The 19,675-nt window shown below is 40.1% G+C and overlaps 1 protein-coding gene across 3 annotated transcripts in view; it reads left to right on the top strand.

The window, feature by feature from the left end:
- Positions 1-6,263: 6,263 nt before the first annotated feature.
- The window catches only part of ptpn12 (protein tyrosine phosphatase non-receptor type 12), a 50,743-nt gene continuing 37,331 nt past the window's right edge, over positions 6,264-19,675 (top strand). For 2 of the 3 annotated variants that reach the window (XM_067581217.1, XM_067581218.1), the window contains exon 1: positions 6,265-6,876. In XM_067581217.1, coding sequence (XP_067437318.1) covers positions 6,772-6,876 — 105 coding nt within the window. In that variant the 5' untranslated portion in view covers positions 6,265-6,771. Of the gene's footprint in view, positions 6,877-19,675 lie in introns of all 3 variants that reach the window. The other variant, XM_067581216.1, reaches the window with a different exon arrangement.

Raw genomic sequence — 19,675 nt, forward strand, 5'->3', positions numbered from 1 at the left:
AAACACAAATCTGACCTCCTAAGGTGTTCCTGTTTTCCATGCATCTTCAGCCACATACAGTAATTGTAGTTCATTCATAGGAGAAATATTTGACAAATACAATACATACCATAATATTGTATTTCTACTTACAGAATTTGCCATGTTGGACCACACTGAACCAACTGATTTCCACCTCAGTGCCCTCATCTCTTGATGTTTTTACTGCAACTTGCAGATGTTGCCCACTTGGTGGCGCCAGTGGATAATAAAAGTTACTCTACAGTAACAGGAATTGACTCTTAATAGTATTTTAAAGTCCTGATTTTAAAAGGACACCCAAAATCACACCAAAATTATTGAATGGTTACTTTTAAATTCAATATTGAGGTATTGAATTTGCTGTGTATTTGTCTGTACAGTCTACTGTCTTGTCCCAGTGGAAGCTGTGTGTTGTCTCTTTGGACTGTATGCTGGATCCTGTTTTTTCTGCACCAGTGTCACTGTCATAACACACTGCATGTAAAACACACATACAGTATGCTTACATAGACGGCTTCACACAGACACAGAGACAAACGTATACACACATATACACAGCTCCCAGAGGCTGGGACGGTAATTATGTGTCTAAATCTGACAGAGCGTCCAACCGCCAATGTCTGGCTGGCTGCCTGCATGTGTGTGTGTGTGTGTGTGTATGTGTGTGTGTGTGTGTGTGTATGTGTGTGACATTGGTGAAGACAGAGACAGGCTGGCTGGAATCTGTTGAGGGAAGGGTTATACTGAGGGTGTTGCTGCACTCAAGTACACACACACACACACATACACAGGCCCGAGCTGTGCCACATCACCCACCTCACCACTATGTCCACTTTGCACACACTCTCAGCTTCACACACAGTTTTCTACACTTATCTCACACACACCACTTTACTGATTTCTAGATTCACTGACCCTGCATCATACGTAACATCAGTTAAGGTGACTTTTGTTTGTTTGGCTGACATTTTAATTTTGGGCTTTCAAAAATTGAGGGGCTGCCAAAAGTAAAAGCAAAATTAAGTTTTTATTTTCTGAATAACAGCTTTACTTTTTGTTTTGTTTTGTTTTGTGATTGGTTACATGCATTGTTCAATATTGAGTCCACACACGCACTGCAGGCAACACGTGATGCTTCTTCTTACGGCAGTCTATGAACTTAAACACTTTTATTAGTGTGTATATGTTGTTATTTAATTGTTGGTAGTGTAATAAATGTGCATATTGTGCGAAAAAACTTTTCATTACAAAATACAGTAAGATTTATATGTCTCTACAGAACATACTGCAGTGTATTCATCAGCAAAGAGTCATATGCAGCAGGAAAGGTTTCAATGGGCTCTATTTTCTACTATTTTTCTTGTTTTTTGGTGGGCTGCAGATCCAGTATTCAGGAAATTTGGTGGCTGTGGTCAGTGAATGTTTTTTGTGTAAAAACCATACAAATGTTGCCACAGTTTGGCCCATAATTGTTGCTGTTGTGTTGACTGTGTAAAGAGTTTTGAAGACGTGTGCTCAATATTGGAACCTCACGTGTAACTAATCGTGAAAAGAACTGTTACACTCCTTGTCACAGTTTCTCTAGTCTCTAGTGGAGGGTTACAGAAAAAAATACTCTCTCATTTGGTGTTTAGATGGATGATGATGGTGGTGGAGGTGCTCTCAGACACGTTTACATCTGATTTGCGTCATTTTCATCAAGGCATTCGGTGACCCCTCGTGCCCTTTGGATGCATGAAGATATTGTCTTCCTGCAAGTCACGTCATAGGATGTTACTCATGTACGGAAGCATGTATTCAGGTTTTTCCCTTAATATCTTTGGCTCTCACTCTGTGTATGACTGAATTATGATTTATATAACAGGTAGGTTGTGTGACATATGATTTCTGAACAAAGTTATTTAGATAACATATATTTTCAAGCTGTAACTCACTGTGATTAGTCTAAGTTTCATGTTGATTTTTTCCCAGTTGTGTGCGTTTTGTTGCTTTTGTGTTCAATTTTGTACACAATGTTTGGTTACTATATATTTTTTGTAATATCTGGCTTGAAGATGTGCTCTGGGGTTGTATAGCCACACCCCTAGGAGGGACAACCAAAGACTATTTATTCAATGACACACACCTGAGTCAATTTGATGCCTCTGTACCTGAGGACGAACTAATCTGGGCTTTGTACTCTTTTTGATTTGTAATAAAGGGGAATATTATTAAGGTAGCATTTACAGTGTTGCGAGAGACAGGGGGTTGTGCAACATGCCACTGAGTCATTGCTTTACCCCGAGGGCAGACATTTTCACCCTTCTTCATTACCGCAACAGGCAGGCTCACGTTCTCTCTCTCTCTCTCTCTCTCTCTCTCTCTCTCTCTCCCAATCTCTTTCTGTCTGTGTGTGTGTGTGTGTGTGTGTGTCCAGTCCAGATACTCATCCTGCTAAGTTCTCAAACATGCAGCTTCATGCTCTGCCCTCGACTGTGTGCACGTGTGTGAGAGACGGAACATTTGAGTTTATCGTTCAGCGGTGAGAAAGAGAGTCAAAGAGAACATCTGACTGTGTGTGTGTGTGTGTGTGTGTGTGTGTGTGTGTGTGTGTGTGTGTGTGTGTATGTTGGGAGCCTCCCTCCCTATAGGGTTGTGTATGGGCTTGTTACAGCAACATTCCTCCACTCAGCTGCTTCTGAACAGCACATTCCTGAAAGAGAGAGAGATAGAAAGAGACAGACAGTCAGAGAGAAGATGAGTAAAATTGGTGACAGACAGAGAGAAAGATAGAAAGGGAGAGAGGGGAAAGATAGAGAAAGTATGGACAGAGGTGATTTCTTAAGGGGCGGGGAGGGAGAATAATACGGATATGATACTATAATTGATAATTGATCCCTGTAGTGAAATTCTTGAGGTCCTCTCTTGAGGTCAGGGCAACCAGAGCCAGCCCTGAGAAGAGGTCATAAGGTCTTTTTTAAAAATGTAATTCCTCAAACAACCATAAGAGACACGCAGTAGAGTAGAGTCCTCTTTGGTGTCTGCTCATCTCTTCTGTCTGCTTGACCTGTTTCCACTCAACTGTGGAACAAATCTCACCACAAACACAGACATGTGTAATGACTCAGAGACACAACTAACTACAGACACAGTAGAAAAACATGGAATGAGCTCGTCTTAAACAGCAACAAATATGACAACGCAACAATAACTCAAATTATCAATGAAAACATTAGGTCCCAATAGTTTTCTACATACAGTTCTAAACAACATTTTCTATCATTTTCGGGCAAATATGCAACAAAATTAGACTTGTCTTGAGGTGATTCCAGTTATGCTCAAATTTTACACAGATCTCATGAGTTTGCGAACATAAAAGTACATGTTGTTCATCCTGTGTGTCACGCAAACACAGGTGTTGTTCAGGTGATGTACAACACAACCCGTGTGATGATAGTTGATCTTCAGTGTCTAATGTGTTAATATAGTGGGTTAGCAGTTAACATTGATACATATGCACAAGAATAACGTACACAAGAGCTGAAAGTTAATCAAACAATTAGTTGACCAACAGAAAATGTATCAGCAACTAATTTGATAATTGATCAATCAATCGTTTAAGCAGTTTTTCTCGTAAAGATACCAAACATTCTCTAATTTAAGCTTCTCAAATGTGAAAATTTGCTGCTTTTCTTCGTTTCTTTTGTTTGTTTATGTGACAGTCAACTGAATATCTTGAGCTGATTGGACGAAACAAGACATTTGAATGCATCACTTCGGGCTTTAGGACATTTTTGCAATTTTCCGACAGTTTACAGACCAAACAATTCAGAAACTAATAGGCAGATTAATCAATAATGAAAATAAATGTTTATTACAGCCCTAATGTACAAAGACAAACATACATCCCATTCAGTACACAGCTAAGGATGTGTTTGTAGTCTACAGAACAAAAGGTCAAAGGTGAACACACACATGCTCATATCATAGTGGATGGAGTTAGTTAGCTGCATTTTCAATGGACTCAGAGATACAAAGGCAACAAAGATCAATAGCCTTGATGTTTGTGCTTATCGTGCTTTTTCCTCCCTGTTTGTTTTCATCTTGTTGATTCGAATTTCACTTTCTTTTGTTGTCGGAGAGGAGAGATAAAACAATTTAATTGCTAGAGAAAGGATAGAAAAAAGAAAAGCAGCAGTGTCCCTCATGTCGGGTAAATAAAGACAGGGCAGAAACACAGAAAGACGGGGAAAAGAAAGCAAAGAATACATTAAATATTTACAGAGGATAACAAGCAAATAAGCTTAAAGACAAGAGCAACAAAAAAGCAGTTTGTGTGTGTGTGTGTGTGTGTGTGTGTGTGTGTGTGTAGAAGGCTTGTTGGCTCAGTGACAGCGTCCCTTCTCCTTCTCCCTCTTACTCGGACTGAATAGACGGGTTTGTTTGTTGTCACTGGTAGAACTAAAGGAAAACAAAGTGACTCGATTTCCCTTCTGTGTGTGTGTGTGTGTGTGTGTTTATTGGAAGACAGTTAATCATGCATAAGTGTCTATTGAGTTCCCGTTCCCCAACAACTCTATCCAGAATACCAATTTACCATTTTCTTCCTCTGTTCTTCTCTCCATCTTTGTCTCTTCCTTTCTCTTCAGTTTGTCAGTTACATTCAATTTAAATGAACTAGATGCTCAAAATTAGCATCCCTAAATATAATTATGTAACGCTCATATAATTTGAATTGCTGCGACTACTAGAACTACTAACATTTGTTGTTGCTGTTAGCAATAACAATACTGTTGATGGTACTTTGTCTATTATACTACTAGTGTTACCTTTACTACTTGCAGATAAGCACATCCAAGCTCTTCCATTCTCTAAATCTAAGTTTAAATTCAAATATGCTTTATGTGCATTACTATTGCAAAAACAAGTACATATGACACATGGTCTGCAGCATCTGTGTGACCATTAGTGGGAATGTTTTATGATACATTTGTTTGTTTCTATTTCTGGCAATATTTTAATCCAGATTATATATATGACCCATTAATCTGTTGGCTGTTAGCTGTTTCTTCTCTCTGGTTTCCATATAATCTCTCTCCATCCATCTATCTATCTATCTATCTATCTATCTGTCTATCTATCTATCTATCTATCTATCTATCTATCTAGTGCACTTATGTAACAGCTGTATGGCTGCATGACAGGATCATCAGAGCTATTCATGCTGATTGTAGAACACGTAGAAGATTAACCAGTTCTCGAAAATATCTCCTGATTGATATAGAAGGATCTGTGTTGGACAAATCAAGGTTTGAGTTAAACCTAAGAAGTTGGTCGAGAATGGATTTGGATCAGAGGTTGATGAGAAAAGTCAGCCCCTTCTTTACAACAGATTAAGAAAACAGCAGTTTACATACATTTTAAAATGACTACCAATCAGATATAATCCCAAATGTAAGACACCAGACTGCAGGAAAACTCTCAGCACACACAATATGTTGTTAGTTTGATCAATATTAGAATTGTATTAACAGCAGCTACCTACCAGTATAAACAGCATTATAAAGCTATATCCTTATACTTACTGTTATATAAGAGGCTGGGAATAAACACTATTCAGTCTACACCACTTAAACAGAGTACCCACGTGATAAAAGTATCTTTTTATGACATAACTGCACAATGTAAACATTTTGCCATCTCCTCCTTTTTTATTTCTTTTTTCTTATAAAGAAAAGTGTAAAAAAAAAAAAAAAAAAGTACACACATAGAATAGCCTATAACTTTATTGTCCACATACTGTAGGTTAAATTTTTTTGGACCATCTGGCAGTTAATTAAAACATTAAAACATACGTATACATACACACAACATAACTACAATACTGACAGTATCAATACTAGCAAGTAATAAAATACAAAGTTTAAGAAAAAGATTAAGAGAATACAGTATTCGTGAACAGTAACATGTAATAAAATTATATAATACATCAGAAAAAGATAAATACACATCACAGTACCACATTTAAATCATAGATTTAAATTCTGCATTTTTTATATCGACTTTTTAAAAAAACAGTTATTTATAATACAATGACGATGACGAACAATAACGAAAGAGAGACACTGATTTTATCCAATCAGATCTGGCTCTTTGTTTAGAGCTACATCGAAGTTAGCCAATGAGATTGTGATTCCCAGTGTCGTCTGTCCAATCACAGGTAGTTATATCCTGGAAGGGGAGGGCCGGTTTTCTCCGTTGGCTTTGCCCAGTCCGGATGTTCCCCAGTAGCGAATAACGAGCAGCAGTGTGTGTGAATGTGGCAACCGAGGTAGACAGGGAGGGGTAGAAAGACCGACCGGACCAGGATTGTTGTCTTTTTTTCTTTATTTTCCTTTTCTCACAGAACCAAATGTTCACAGCGCATGTTACGGCACGGTTGTGAAGTTGTTTGTAGAGCAGAAAAACCAACCGCCGCTGCTTTTCTTCGGGACTAACCGTTACCGTTGTGAAAACAGCCCCGAAGAAAGAAGGAAAGGGAGAAACAACATGGGGCGATAATTTAAAAAAAAAAAAGAAAAGAAAGAAGAAGGTGTTGTAAACTGACGATGACTCCCTGGGAGGATCCGTGAAGCTTATTTATTTTTATTTATTCTCCCTCTTCCTTTCCCCCCTGTCTTTTTTTTTTTGTTTTATCATTACATTTTTCTCCTCCCCTGCTACTCAGGGAGGTAGTTTTTTTTTAAGGAAAAGGGCAACAAGAGGACTGAAATGATGGACCAAGCCGACATCCTGAGAAAGTTTATCCAGGGGGTGAAGGCCATGAGAGAAGGGGACGAGGAGAGGGGAGAGGACAACTTCGGCAGCGACTTTATGGTGGGTCAAAAATTCACACAAGCCTCCTTTACCTCCTATTTAGACCTTTCTCCTTTCATAGCGTCCACCTTTTTCCTCCGTACTGACCCTCCATATCCCAACCCCTCCCCGTCTCCTGGTTCCCTGTATCCCACAGGAGGTGAGGCAGGGGCGGCCCACACTGCCCTCTTCCTTTTCCTCCCATTTCCAGGCTTTACATGGCGGCCTAGCATTGTCTCCCACAGCCACAGAAACACCACCGGCTCCTGTTTCTTTAAAATAAAGAGACAACAGCAAAGCAAGACATATTCACGTCACTTTGCAGTCCATTGCAGGCTAATTTTTTTTACATGTCTTGTAGGTAAAGTGGGCTAAAGTGCAGTGTTATTGTGGCTATTTGCTCACTGTGTTTTAAGCTACAGTCTGTGTTGTTGGGGTACAATGCAATGACTCATTGTCCTGTCTGATTCTCAAGAAGCAGTGTATATCCAGTAACCAAATTCAGCTCACTTGTATGTATTACCTCTCGTGGTTTACCTGTAATATTCCTGTGTATAGCTTTGTTATAATCTATAGAAAGGCTAGGAATCTCTATGACATATTTATAGGATGACTGTAGTTACTTATTTAGTACAATATTTGTTCAAATATACACTTTAGTGAAGCACATATTTACCTAATGACAGTTAAACCAATAACCTTATTTGCTAAATACACCTAACCCACTTCTCAGGCTTGATGCACTCATTTTAGTCAACCGTTGTTGATATAAATAGAGTGGACTGAATATCAGAGACACAGTATAATGCAATAAAATTAAGCAGCATCACAAATACAGCCTCCAAAATGACCATAAAGTTGAATTAACACCTCTCTAAATCAGTTAAAACTCTAAAACTGAACATTATAGCCTTCATTTAGTGCAGAGTGTAATTGTATTTGACTGTATTAGTTTTGGTTAGGTGTACAGTAAACTGACAACTGGGTTTAAATGTTAATGGCATAAAATCCAAAGTATGTATAGTAGTTTATAGTATCTTATTATACCTTCTTACAAATGGGAAAACATATATGTATTGTTAAAATAACACACTTTTGATAATATATTTTGTTTGCTTTATGATGACCGCTGACCCGCGGTCATAAGTTTACCCATACTGTATCACTCCATGTCCATGTTGTTGTGTTGCAACTGTGGACTCAAAATAGGATTTCTCTCAGGCTTGTGAAATAGCGGAAATAGCCACAACAGGAATGGCACTTCTGTCACTGCATGTCCTGATGTGATCATTTTAGCTAAATGGCTTTGATTAGGATACGTTGTTCTAGCTAAAGGTTTTGTCATAGCTGGTGTTAACATATTTAATGCACATTTTATTTATGATCTATATTTTTAACAATGTAATCTTAAACTAATACTATTAGTACTATTAGTAAAACAACAACAGGATTCTGATTGAACAGGCCTCAGTTACAGTTGAAGTAGTTGTAGCAGCAGGTTAGCATTGGGTTTACTTTACATAAAAATGATGATTCAGGGAAATGAGGTGTTTTGGTTTGTTTTATTGCAAGTTGATTGTTTGGGGAAGAAACTAATCTGCGTAAGAAATTTTTCTCCTTTAGCCTACAGTTGCAAACACTCACACACACACACACACACACACTCCCTTCGTCCAACTTCCCTACTTCATGCAAGCTGCTTGCTGGAGCTTGCAACATTCTTTCTTGGCCCATTTCATAACATTTTGTCCTGGCTTTAAAACTGGAGCTTTATCAACTCTTGGGCACACTTTGGATAAAAGCTACACAATTTCCCAGGCCTCTCTAATAAGTAAATATATAAAAAAAAAAATATCCTGGAAAAAAGGAGAGATCCGTGTATTTGTGTCTAATTGTGAGCCGATGACTTGGCCTGTCTTGTCCTTCGAGTGTGTGTTTCAGAAAATAGGGAGTTAGCGGATGTTGCGCAAAGACCAGACTACCAGGGGCGTTGGGGTGTGTGAGAGACATTGAGGAAGTACTTTATGGATGAGGGAGAGAGCAAAAGAAGCCGGGACTAGTCTGTTCTTGGCTTATTTACAGACCGTTCATGTCATAATGCATGTCAGCAGAAGTAAAACTTTTTTAAAAACTTATGTGCTATAGGCTTTTAGCTGGAAGTATTATCTTGTATATTTTTTTTAAAAAATCTTGAGAATGCTTTTTTTATTGGCGGCTTATTCTTCTTAACCTTTATGGCTCCATGTGGAGTTGGCTGGGTAAATGGAAGTTCTTCTTGTAGCAGCTCCGTACTTGTCATTCATAACTTTACACACATCAACACCTTGTCAAACTGCCTACTACAACTACAGTTTTCTGCCGTAGGCAAAGCGCTGTCCCATCCCTTCAGCCTTGGTGCTCGTTGAAAATGGCAGCCTTTTAATTGCAAGCCCCTCGTCGTGCTGTAATTCTTTTTTGTTTGATATCTGCTCAGTTTCCTTTCAAATGAGCTTTACTTGCATGACACATGATAATGCGTTTCTACAGTGAAACATATTTCCTGTTAGCCTTTAGGCGGTCACGCATCCCTCCAGACAGTAACTTGACTTTCAAACAGCTCATATAAACCTCGTCTTTTGGGGCAGTTAGGACACTGTGGACCATGTAAGTGCTGTCATTTCAACTATTTCCTTAATCTCATTATTCACAGTAATCTGGTTATTTTTTTGCATGCAAACATGCTGAATGTCAGCCTTATGGCATTCATATAACTGGGGCTTCCGGCTAAATTTGCCCTCAGCTGGCAACGTCAGCCAGTGAATGTAGAGTTTCTCTTAAATTATTCAGCAACCACAGCAGCTTGTAGACAAAAAATCTTGTTCTGATTGAGCACAGGTGGGCCGTGCACCATTGTACTGAGCACAATTAAGACTCATCAGCCACAGCCAGAAATATAAGTAAGTGCTTTAGCTGGTTGCTGGTCTGTAGTACCAATTTCGAGCCTTACGTGAAGCTTTCAATTGCTGGAGTCAAACTCTCGATACCACAAACGCATGGGGTGTGCTCCATTGCACACTGACTCACCAGAACACCCTGACATAACACCCACTTTAACTGCCTATTGTTGTTTATATATAGAATGTGTTTTATAGACATAATTACAGTGGTTCGGTAGGGCAAAGAGTCAAAGATTATATGGTTTGTTCAGTTCTCTTTCTCAGCTGTCTGATGAAACAAGAACACTTTCGATATTTTTCCCACCTAGCACCCAAATGTGAAAAGTTTCACATCCCGGTATTCAGCTGTGATCATCATAAACATTCTTGTGACCCATTCTGGCTGTCAAAATGAATGTCTTTGTTTACCAAGTGCTGTTTATTTTAGAGTTTTGTTTTAGTGGCATGCATATAAAGACACATCAACTGGCGGTCTAATTACACAGCACATACTGGTGCATATGGTGCAAGTACATCAGGGCCTCCCATGAAGTGCAAGGAAATGGAGCAAAACATGATGAACAACCCAAATCCGGGATTAAAGACGTAAATTGGACACATTTTTGGTCAAAATTGAGGTGCTGTTGTAATCGAGGAGCTAGATCACATGCTGCTATATCCTCACAAACATACAGTGTTATACCCTGTATGTGCCTTTAATGTCTTCATTGACCCTTCGCCTTTTTCTGGTGAGTATATGATAGTCAGTGAGTGGTTCAGTGACTATCTTAAAGATTTAAAGGGGCCATTTAATACCCGTTTTCCACAAGTTAACTCAGTTCCCTGGGGTCTTAATAAAATGTATTTGACATGCTTTGGTCAAAATACCACAAGGATCATCATCCTGTCTAAACATCCCTGTTCAGAACAGCCGGTTTGAGTGCCTGTCCCGCCTACCTCACCCCCTCTTCTGCAGGGTTTGCCGGCTACCGTGGCAACTGTTGAGTGTGAACCCCAGAGAGACATGGCTGCAGGAGAAAACATAGCGAGCGGTGCAGTCTAAGGTTGCAACTAACGTTGTGTTCACACCGTCAGGTCTGTTCGCTAGACGACAAGCAAACAACTTTAAAAAAAGCTTGTTTTCTGAATGGAGTTCAGATCGATCAGGGCTATGCTAACGTTGTAGCTGCTTCATCCACACTCAAAATAACGTCATCTAAAGGCATAAATACGACAGTGATGTTATTGTTTATACACAAAGATATCTACATACTGTGTAACTTTAAAATTATTATAGACTCACTGGCATTTAAGATGTTTATTATTGATGACAGCAGCTGAGGTGGTGTGTGACTCCTATGTTAGCTCTGGCTAGGTTGAGAATTTTTCGCCCTTAGCTTAGCTTAATTTAGTTTAGCCGGCAGACTTCAGGAAATTTAGTGGGTGGAGACACTCAGATAGGGGCATGGATGTGGGCGTGGTACAAGAAGCCCCATGCCCCATGTGACATAGGAGTACAGAACAAGCCAGCCCACACCAAACTGACTTAGTGGCCTTATTTCACTTCTTATTTTCAGTTTGTGTTAGTAGGCACATCAGAGACCCAAATATATATATATATGCACAAGCACTGAAAAGGGGAGTTTATTTCATATATCATGCAGCCTGTCATCAGTAAATGACGCACAGAATGATCGCGCCAACCTGAAGATGATGGCTTAATTCAGAGCGATCCAAAGGGCATGACAAGGGAAAGTACGTAATGTTGAGTCCAAGAGTCTGTCTCATGACGCAAGTTCTGCAAAATTGGGGCATCTGTGCAGTAACTGGTTCCACAAAACCAAACAATGGCAATCTCACTTGTTTCACAGAGGTGGTCATCAACTGGCTCTGTCAACCCACGACTTTCCAAACCAGCTATTAGTGTGCTTATGTAAAAGAGACAGAGTTTTTTTGCTGTTTTTTTTTTTAAAGCAGATAGCCAGTTACAGACGCTACACTATGGATGCATCGAGAGAAGAGGATTTAAAAGAAGATGAAACATGTTGGATCAGTGCAGCGACAAAAGTAATATGATTTTGTAGAGAAAAGGAAAGAGGAACAGAAATATATTGAGTGGTGATCTTATGTAAACAGTAACACTGTCAGCAGCATATTTTTATGTAGTATTTAGGGGAGGACAGGGAGTGAGGTGTTGGGAGTATAGGTTAGCTCAAGGCCAGGTTGATTGAACACACAGCTGTTGATGGACATACAAGCTGCAGGGATTGATCTTGTGACCTCTGTGTTATAGGAAACCTTCTGTAACTACTAGGCCATCACGCAGCCTGAAAGAAACATACCATCAGTGACAACTTTTACCCAAATCGGCTCACATTGCCGTCCACAGTTGTCTCCAATTGCAGTGGATCCCCAAACCCTGGCAGTGTGATGTTAGTATCATAGAAGACGTGAAATTTCATGTATGCAAAATCAAATTTGTTGTCAAACACGGAGCTTAGAGCAAATTTCTTTAAGCACACTGCGATTTGGCGTCTGCTCATATGCCAGGTGCCCCATGTGGCACACGAACAGACGTCTGCATATGAACAGATGCCTGGATATTGCAGGCTATGTATGAGAGAAGAGGAGGCGCATTACTTTCTCACAGGTTCAGCAAATGTATCCTCGAACTGATTCAAGCTGGAAATGAGGAGCAACATGTAAAGACAGGAAATAAACCAGACACAGAGTCCGAAAAAGAAACCCAAACAGATGTGTGTGATGTTTCCTGTGTGATCGCACCGATTTTGACATTGTGTCCAAAAACAGTTACAAACACACACATCTGTCTTTGGGTAAACTGGGCTCACCGTTGCAGTCTAGACAGGGTTTAGACATAGGAGATCAACCTGTGTGTGTATGTGTATGTGTGTGTGTGTTCCTGCCCCACCTTTGCAAGCAGATTACTCCCAAGCAGCACATCAAAGAAAGCAAAAATGTGCAAACACACACACACACACACATACATACACACACTATCCTCTAAACATGTGTCCTGTTGGGCAGACATAAAACACTCGGAGGGGAGGCAAGAAAATGAGACGTGACAGTGCCAAGCATGCTAGTGTGTGTTCATGTGGGTTTGTGTTTGTGTGCCGTAATAATTTCCACTGTCACCGGGGGGCTTCCCCTTTTCTTTTCTCAGCTTTGTGTGTGTGCATATGTATGCTTGGGGTGCATGTGAAGACCCTGCACACACACACCTCCAGCACATGATCTGGAAGCCTTTATGCCCATGTATCTCACACACACACACACACACACACAGGTCAGGGATGCAAGACCGTCTTTAGTTGCTCAACTATTTGTGTGCAGCAGCTCTTTGATAGTGTCTTTGTGTCTGTCAGGGAACCGTTACTGCCAGCACATTATGCGTGTCTTCAGGGTAAAGGTGGACTTATTTGTGTGTTTTGGGAATGTGCCGACATTCAGAGCCGTCCCAGATGAACTCAACCGAGGCAGTCACACTGATCAAAGCGGAGGAGAGTCAAGTTCAGATAAATGACGTGCATGATGGCAAGAATTGTGAAAGTAAAACCCAGATTTTAAGACTTTATTGTGAGGAAACAGCAGGAATATACAAGGCTAAGATGTATTTTTACAAATAAAAAGTATATCTGTCCCGTTTCAGGCTATCAATTTGAACGTGAGCACATTATATGTCTCATCTCTCGTTTGCTGAAAAGGGCAGGGTTCTCATCTTCAAACTCATCCGTCAGTCATTATGTTGAAAATGAGCTGGAGGGGCTCTACAGGAAGCGAAAAAGTCTAGAGCTTCAGGTTTCAGTTAATGACAAATAGTAACGTGCGGCTCTCTTTAGAAAGAATATTAATTTCAGCAATAATGGAGGGAAATGAGTTTGTCCTGTTTGGTGTTCTCATTGGACGAAACCACTGACATAAACCGGCCGTTTGCTTGATCACACGGTGTGTTTGTTGTCCTGTGTTCTTGTTTTTATTCTGAGCTGCACAAATTTCAAGACAAATTTTTATCAACTTAATTGACTTGGCAATAAAATATTTAACTTTATGTTGATCTAAATATGAAATAGATCAACATCACACATCACAAAATGCCTCAAAGGGTTTTACAATCTGTACAGTATATGACAACTGCTACCCTTAAACCCTAGATTCGACGAGGAAAAACTTTTTTAAAAACTTTTGAACTTGAAAAAAGGAAGATATCTTAGGAAAAGTAATAATTTATCAGGGTGTACTTGTAGCTAGGAAAAATCTGCCTTTATGGTTGTCATCTCAGCCAGTGAAATCTCCCGTCGCCAGCTAAAAATGAGAAGCCTGGTGCGTGTTTGTGCGGCTGTGTGCTTTTATTAGCTTGTTTGTGTGGGTGTGGGTGTGTGTGTGTGGGGGGGGGGGGGGGGGTACATTGCAGGGTCGACTGCTGTTTTGTGAGTGTGTGTGAGTGTGTTTGTGTGTGTGGCAACCACTGTAAGCCCGCCTTGTGTTACTGTAACAAGACTTCCCAATTTCTTTTGGTGTCACAAGCCTCCTTCTTTCTCACCCGCCCCCTCCCACGGCTTAACCTAGAAAAACCAGCCTTTTGCCCCTAAGCCTGGTGTTTCTCAGAAGAGAAGCAACACAATATTTCCACTCTGGAGGTTTTTTTGTGTGTGTGTGTATGTGTGTGTGTGTGTATTTACATGATGAAAGCAAGCTGACCCACCATCAAGGCTGAAGAACTTTATTGATCAAGATAAGGAGACCACACACTCAGGAAACTATGCTGTTATGCCATGTGTTTGTGTGTGTGTGTGTGAATGTGTGTGTAATGTGTTACTTAGGTGAAAGGAAATGAATACATGGAGGAGTCATGACAGCTCATGCACACAAACATTCAAACTTATCATCAGCATCCGCTCTGCTGAAGTGTTCTTGACGTGGACACTGTATGCTTCCACAAGAAACAAAAAATATTACTTTTGGAAGTCAGTTTGGCATAATATCAGTAAAAAAAATGTCTTATTAACACAGAGAAACACACACTGAAGTGCAGATTAGGATTGACAAAGAGTGAGAGATGTGTAAAATCACGTAGGCAGGTTGAAGTTTGAGACTGAGGCTTAACGGGCTGTGAATATCTGAGCAGGGAAATGATTAATATACGCACACAAACACTGAGCGCACACTAACACACAATGAGGTCCTGTCCCAGATGATTGGGATTATATGCGGTTCGTCCACATCTGTTTCCTGCCGTAGGCCTAGATCCAGAGTGGGAAATGACCACCTGGCAAATACCAGTAAATGTTAAATGTGTTAACAGAGAAGTCTGCAATTTTTTAAATTGAAATTCAAACATGTCAAACTTCTCAGGTTGTGTGTTTGGGATTCAGAAAAATACCAAGCTCACGGAAAGACGGTTTTATGGCTTCTTTTCGGAAGCAAATGATGGTGAAGAGAAAGAGAGAGAGAGAGACAGAGAGAGGACATGCTGTGAAAATTATGTCATTCTGATCTTCACAGGGAAAGTCACATGGCGGTCAGCTGCAGAGTCGCACGACTGAAACTGGCGGGGGTTCAGTGTCTTATTCAAGGACACAAAACCTGAATGAAAGTTTTATCAACTGATAGCTCAGCGTACTGTGTATATTCTTTCTTTCCGTCCACAAAATTAGCACCATCACTAGCCAACAAAAACAATAATAATCTATTGAGTGGCTGTTAAAATTTGAACGTTCACTAGCCATTTTGCTGATGGACAAATAAATAATTTTGAACCCTGATTGTGTCACATTTTGGAAGACATTTTGGATCCAGATCTATTGCCCCTGTACCCTCTCACTGCCCTTTTCCTTAATCTGATCACTACTTTGATTATTGTTTAGCAACTATCATTGCTCTTTTGTGATGGTGTTTGTTAGTTTTGTTAATATGAGATACAGTTTTTTTGTCTAAGTAAGTCATAAAATGATTACACAAAGTCAGATGATTTTTCCACACCTCAACAGATATGTGATACTTCTAGAAAAAAAAGTTTGAGGTTATTGTGATATTTACTTTTTCTTAGCCGTCATCTTTTTCTGTGATGTTTTTATGTGTGTGTGTTTGTGAGTGGGTGAGTCTACAGTATATGTGTATCTGTGTGTTACATGTACAGTATGTTTGAGATTTGAGGCCCCATAGGAAGTGACGGTGGTTTTAAATGGCCGATTGAGGCGAGTTCTTAACAGTTCAGCCCAGGTGCTTCCTGCAGTCTTTGCGACCCTGTCACTAACCACATGCACACCATTGGTTGTGAGGGCACAAACACACAGACACAGGTTAGAGACTGATGCGCACACATCCTATCCACAATGCTTTTATGTTCACCAGTGGGTTTTGGATGAAAAAAAATCCAGCTCAGTTCCTTCGGTGATTCTTAACATTCTTAACATTTTTAACATTACGTTCCGCTTCTTGTGTCGTCATGTTCGCACACTGAACTGCTGCGTGTGTTACTTGCATAACAGAAGAGACGTGCAGTGATTCTGTCAGATGGTTTATGAATTGAAAAAGGAAAGAGTGACAGAGGGAGAGAAATGGAAGCTCATTAAAGGAAAGCACACTCTGCTTTGTGCCAGTGAATGACGGGCTGTCGTGTGTATTTATTTGCGTATTTGTGTGTGTGTGCGTGTTTGAATGCCCACTGATGCTATCAGTGCTCCACTGACCTATATTGGCTAGTGGCCATACAGGGGAAATTACTTAACAATGTACGTATGTGTGTGTGTGTGTGTGTGTGTGTGTGTGTGGGTGTGTGTGTGTGTATATGTATGTATGTATGTATACAGCTGCTAATCGTCTGACATAATCTTCGTCTTGGATCTTTAGCTAATGAGCAGGTCACACACACACACAGTCCGGACCCTGACTCATGCTAGTGGTCAGGGTGCGGTTTCATATTATTTCCTTAGTGATTACGCTTGATTAGAAAGCTCCGTTAAACTAACAGTAGACACCTGGCATGGTGACCTGTTCTCTGAAAAATTTTATTTGTCTTTATAAACTTTGGCAACTAAACACTGTAAGGAACAGGGAGACATATGGTTATTTGATTTCTTGCTGATGTTTAGATGAGAAGATTGGTACCACTTTCATGTCTGTACGGTGGATTTGTAGCTGGAACCAGCAGCTGGTTAGCTTAGCATAGCATAAAAACATGGAAACAGAGGGAAACAGCTAGCCTGCTTCTGTCCAAAGGTGACAAAAACATCCTACCAGCACCTCTAAAGCTATGTAACTAATTACCAGTTATATCTTGTTTGTTAAATTCGTACAATTTGCTGTTTTATGGGGATTACTTCTTGTTCACTTCACTTGATATATTTAAAAATTTGGCGCAGTCAGATTTTTTTTTAATATAACTGAATATGACCTTTTTTCCGATGTGGGACTTTAATAGTGAGAAAGAAAGACCAATCAGGCTTATTGAATCGACAGAGTCACACAGAGCCATAGAGACCCTTTTAGTCTCTGTGCTGTAGCAGTGCATCTTTTCCCCGCATGCTCGCAGCGCGGGAGATGGATTTTTCTGAGAGCATTGTAAGGGGTGACCTATTTTAGCTTGTGTATGTGTGTGTGAGTGTGTGTGTGTGACTGCATGGAAGGTGACCGTCAGTACAGCCTCTCTGCCACCAGCACTCGACACCCCCACTTCCTGGCCACACACACAAAAACCTTTTTTTTTCCCACCACTTCTGCAGGAAGAGCATATTTTCTGCCAATCAATGCTACTGCTGAGTTCAAGAAAGAGAATGTGTTTCTCTCTATATATATGGGTGTGTGTGTGTGTGTGTGTGTGTGTGTGTGTGTGTGTGAATTATTTAGTGTACCAGGGAAGTACAGCAATGCTGACTTATTCAGCCAGGAGACAGAAAGTAGGTTAGACCCAACAAAAACTCTACATCTCTATCTCTCTACCTACCTCCACCTCTCTAGCGCATTTTCTGTATCTACCGTCATGTTCTCTTTTTTTCCTACTTTCTCTACGTGCCTCCCTCTGCCCAGTCAATACCCTGGCATCCTTGTCATGTTAGGCCAAATAAAGTCGCACCCTGAAGGGGGTCTGTGAAGTCGACACCGGGCTTTTGGGGGCAACGCCCTGCGTATGTATGTGTGTGTGGGGCAGTGGAAGTCGAGCGTTCACAGGAAACTGGCCAACTCAGTCATGCTGTTCCTCCGACTGATAGAAAGTCACAAAGTGATAGACAGCTGGGAGTAGAAAGTATATCAAAAACCATTTGAACTTTTGACATGTGTAATGGAACATCATCTTTCACCATCTCTAACCATAAACTGTTTAAATAGGTGTAATCTGCTACACACATTTTGCTGACACATCCACAACAGTGCTGTGTAGGTGGTTTTGGTGCACTCTTGTCTTTAAATGTGTGAAAACTTTAGAAAAGACTTTCATGAGAGTTTTAGTAACTCCCCTTTCCTGAGAAGAGGCGTGCTTCCTGTGGTGTTTGGCATCTATGCTTCTGTACATAATGTACTCGTAAAAATGCAAATGATAGGGTTAAAATATTTTACCACACTTGTTCTCTTTTTGTATAAAATTAGAGCTTAAACAATATTGGTTGACTGACAAAAAAAATCAAACATTCTCTGGTTCCATATCTTTGAGTTTCAGACTTTTGTAGAGATGCAAAGATTAGTTGATAGGAAGTAAATTAATATGCAACTATTTTGCAAATAAATTAATTGTTTAAGTCAATCTTCAAGCCAAAATGCAAAACATGTGATGCCTCTTTTCAAATGTGAGAATTTTTTGCCTTTTCTTAGGTTCAAGATAAATTGAATATCTTTAGGTTTTAGAGTGTGGACACATCGGGCTTTCAGAAGTTGCAACGGGCATATTTTTCAAAACACAGTTTTCTGAAATTATAGAGGCCAAGCGATTAATCGAGAAGATAATCATCTGATTAATTGATAATGAAAGTAATTATTAGTTGCAGCCCAAGATAAGACACTTGAAGACATCACCTTGGACTCTGGGAACAAAAGCTTCAGTTTTGCTCTTTTCTGTTAAGTCTGTAGAGCTGAGACACTTAGACAGAAAATGTATCCATAACATGCATTTATGTGATATTTTTAGCAAAACATTCACCAGCTCTGGCTTCAGATTAAGATTTGCTGTATTTCTTTGAGTTATATCATTGCAGTTAATTGATATCTTTTGGCTGTTTGACATTTTCTCAACAAATCAAAAAGATAATCGAGCAGATTAATTGATAATGAAAATAATCATCAGGTGCAGCCGTTAAAGAATAGACAGACTAATAGAGGAGAGGAACAAGGAAGAAAGAGTTTGAAAGAGGGACGAAAGTATGTTTAGCTGTCATCACCGTCTCGTCATCCTGCCTTCATTCTCTGTTTCACATCACATGTTGTCGTCTTGGAGAAATTGCACCGCTTTCTGTGGTGAAATAAACACTAGTTACACAGAGGAAGAGTACACTTGAGTAGTGATTGAAATAAGGATATGTACTTTTCTTCATCCTCTTTCTCTGCACCCCTTCCTCCTCCATTCAGAACAGAAGCTAGTGCGAAGCGACAGTGTGTAACGGGAGCGTGTGAATGAAGGATAGAAAAAACGAATAAAAGAACCCATTAGCTTAGTTACCAAGAGCCTCTTAAAAGCCTTGGCTCTCCCTCTTTCCTTCGCTCCCCCTTGTCTCTCTCCCCCAAATCACCCCTTTTCTCCTCCTTCACCTAAAATGCCCAGATTCTCCTCTCCTCTCTTCTACTCCTTTCTTTTCCTCTCTTTTTCTCTCTCTCTCCCTCTGCTTTCTTTCTTTCTTTTGCATCCTCCAGGCTTCCTTTATTATAAGAGCACACGCACATGCTTGTGTGTGCGT

The sequence above is a fragment of the Thunnus thynnus genome, chromosome 23 (genome assembly GCF_963924715.1).
Source record: "Thunnus thynnus chromosome 23, fThuThy2.1, whole genome shotgun sequence".
NCBI lineage: Eukaryota > Metazoa > Chordata > Actinopteri > Scombriformes > Scombridae > Thunnus > Thunnus thynnus.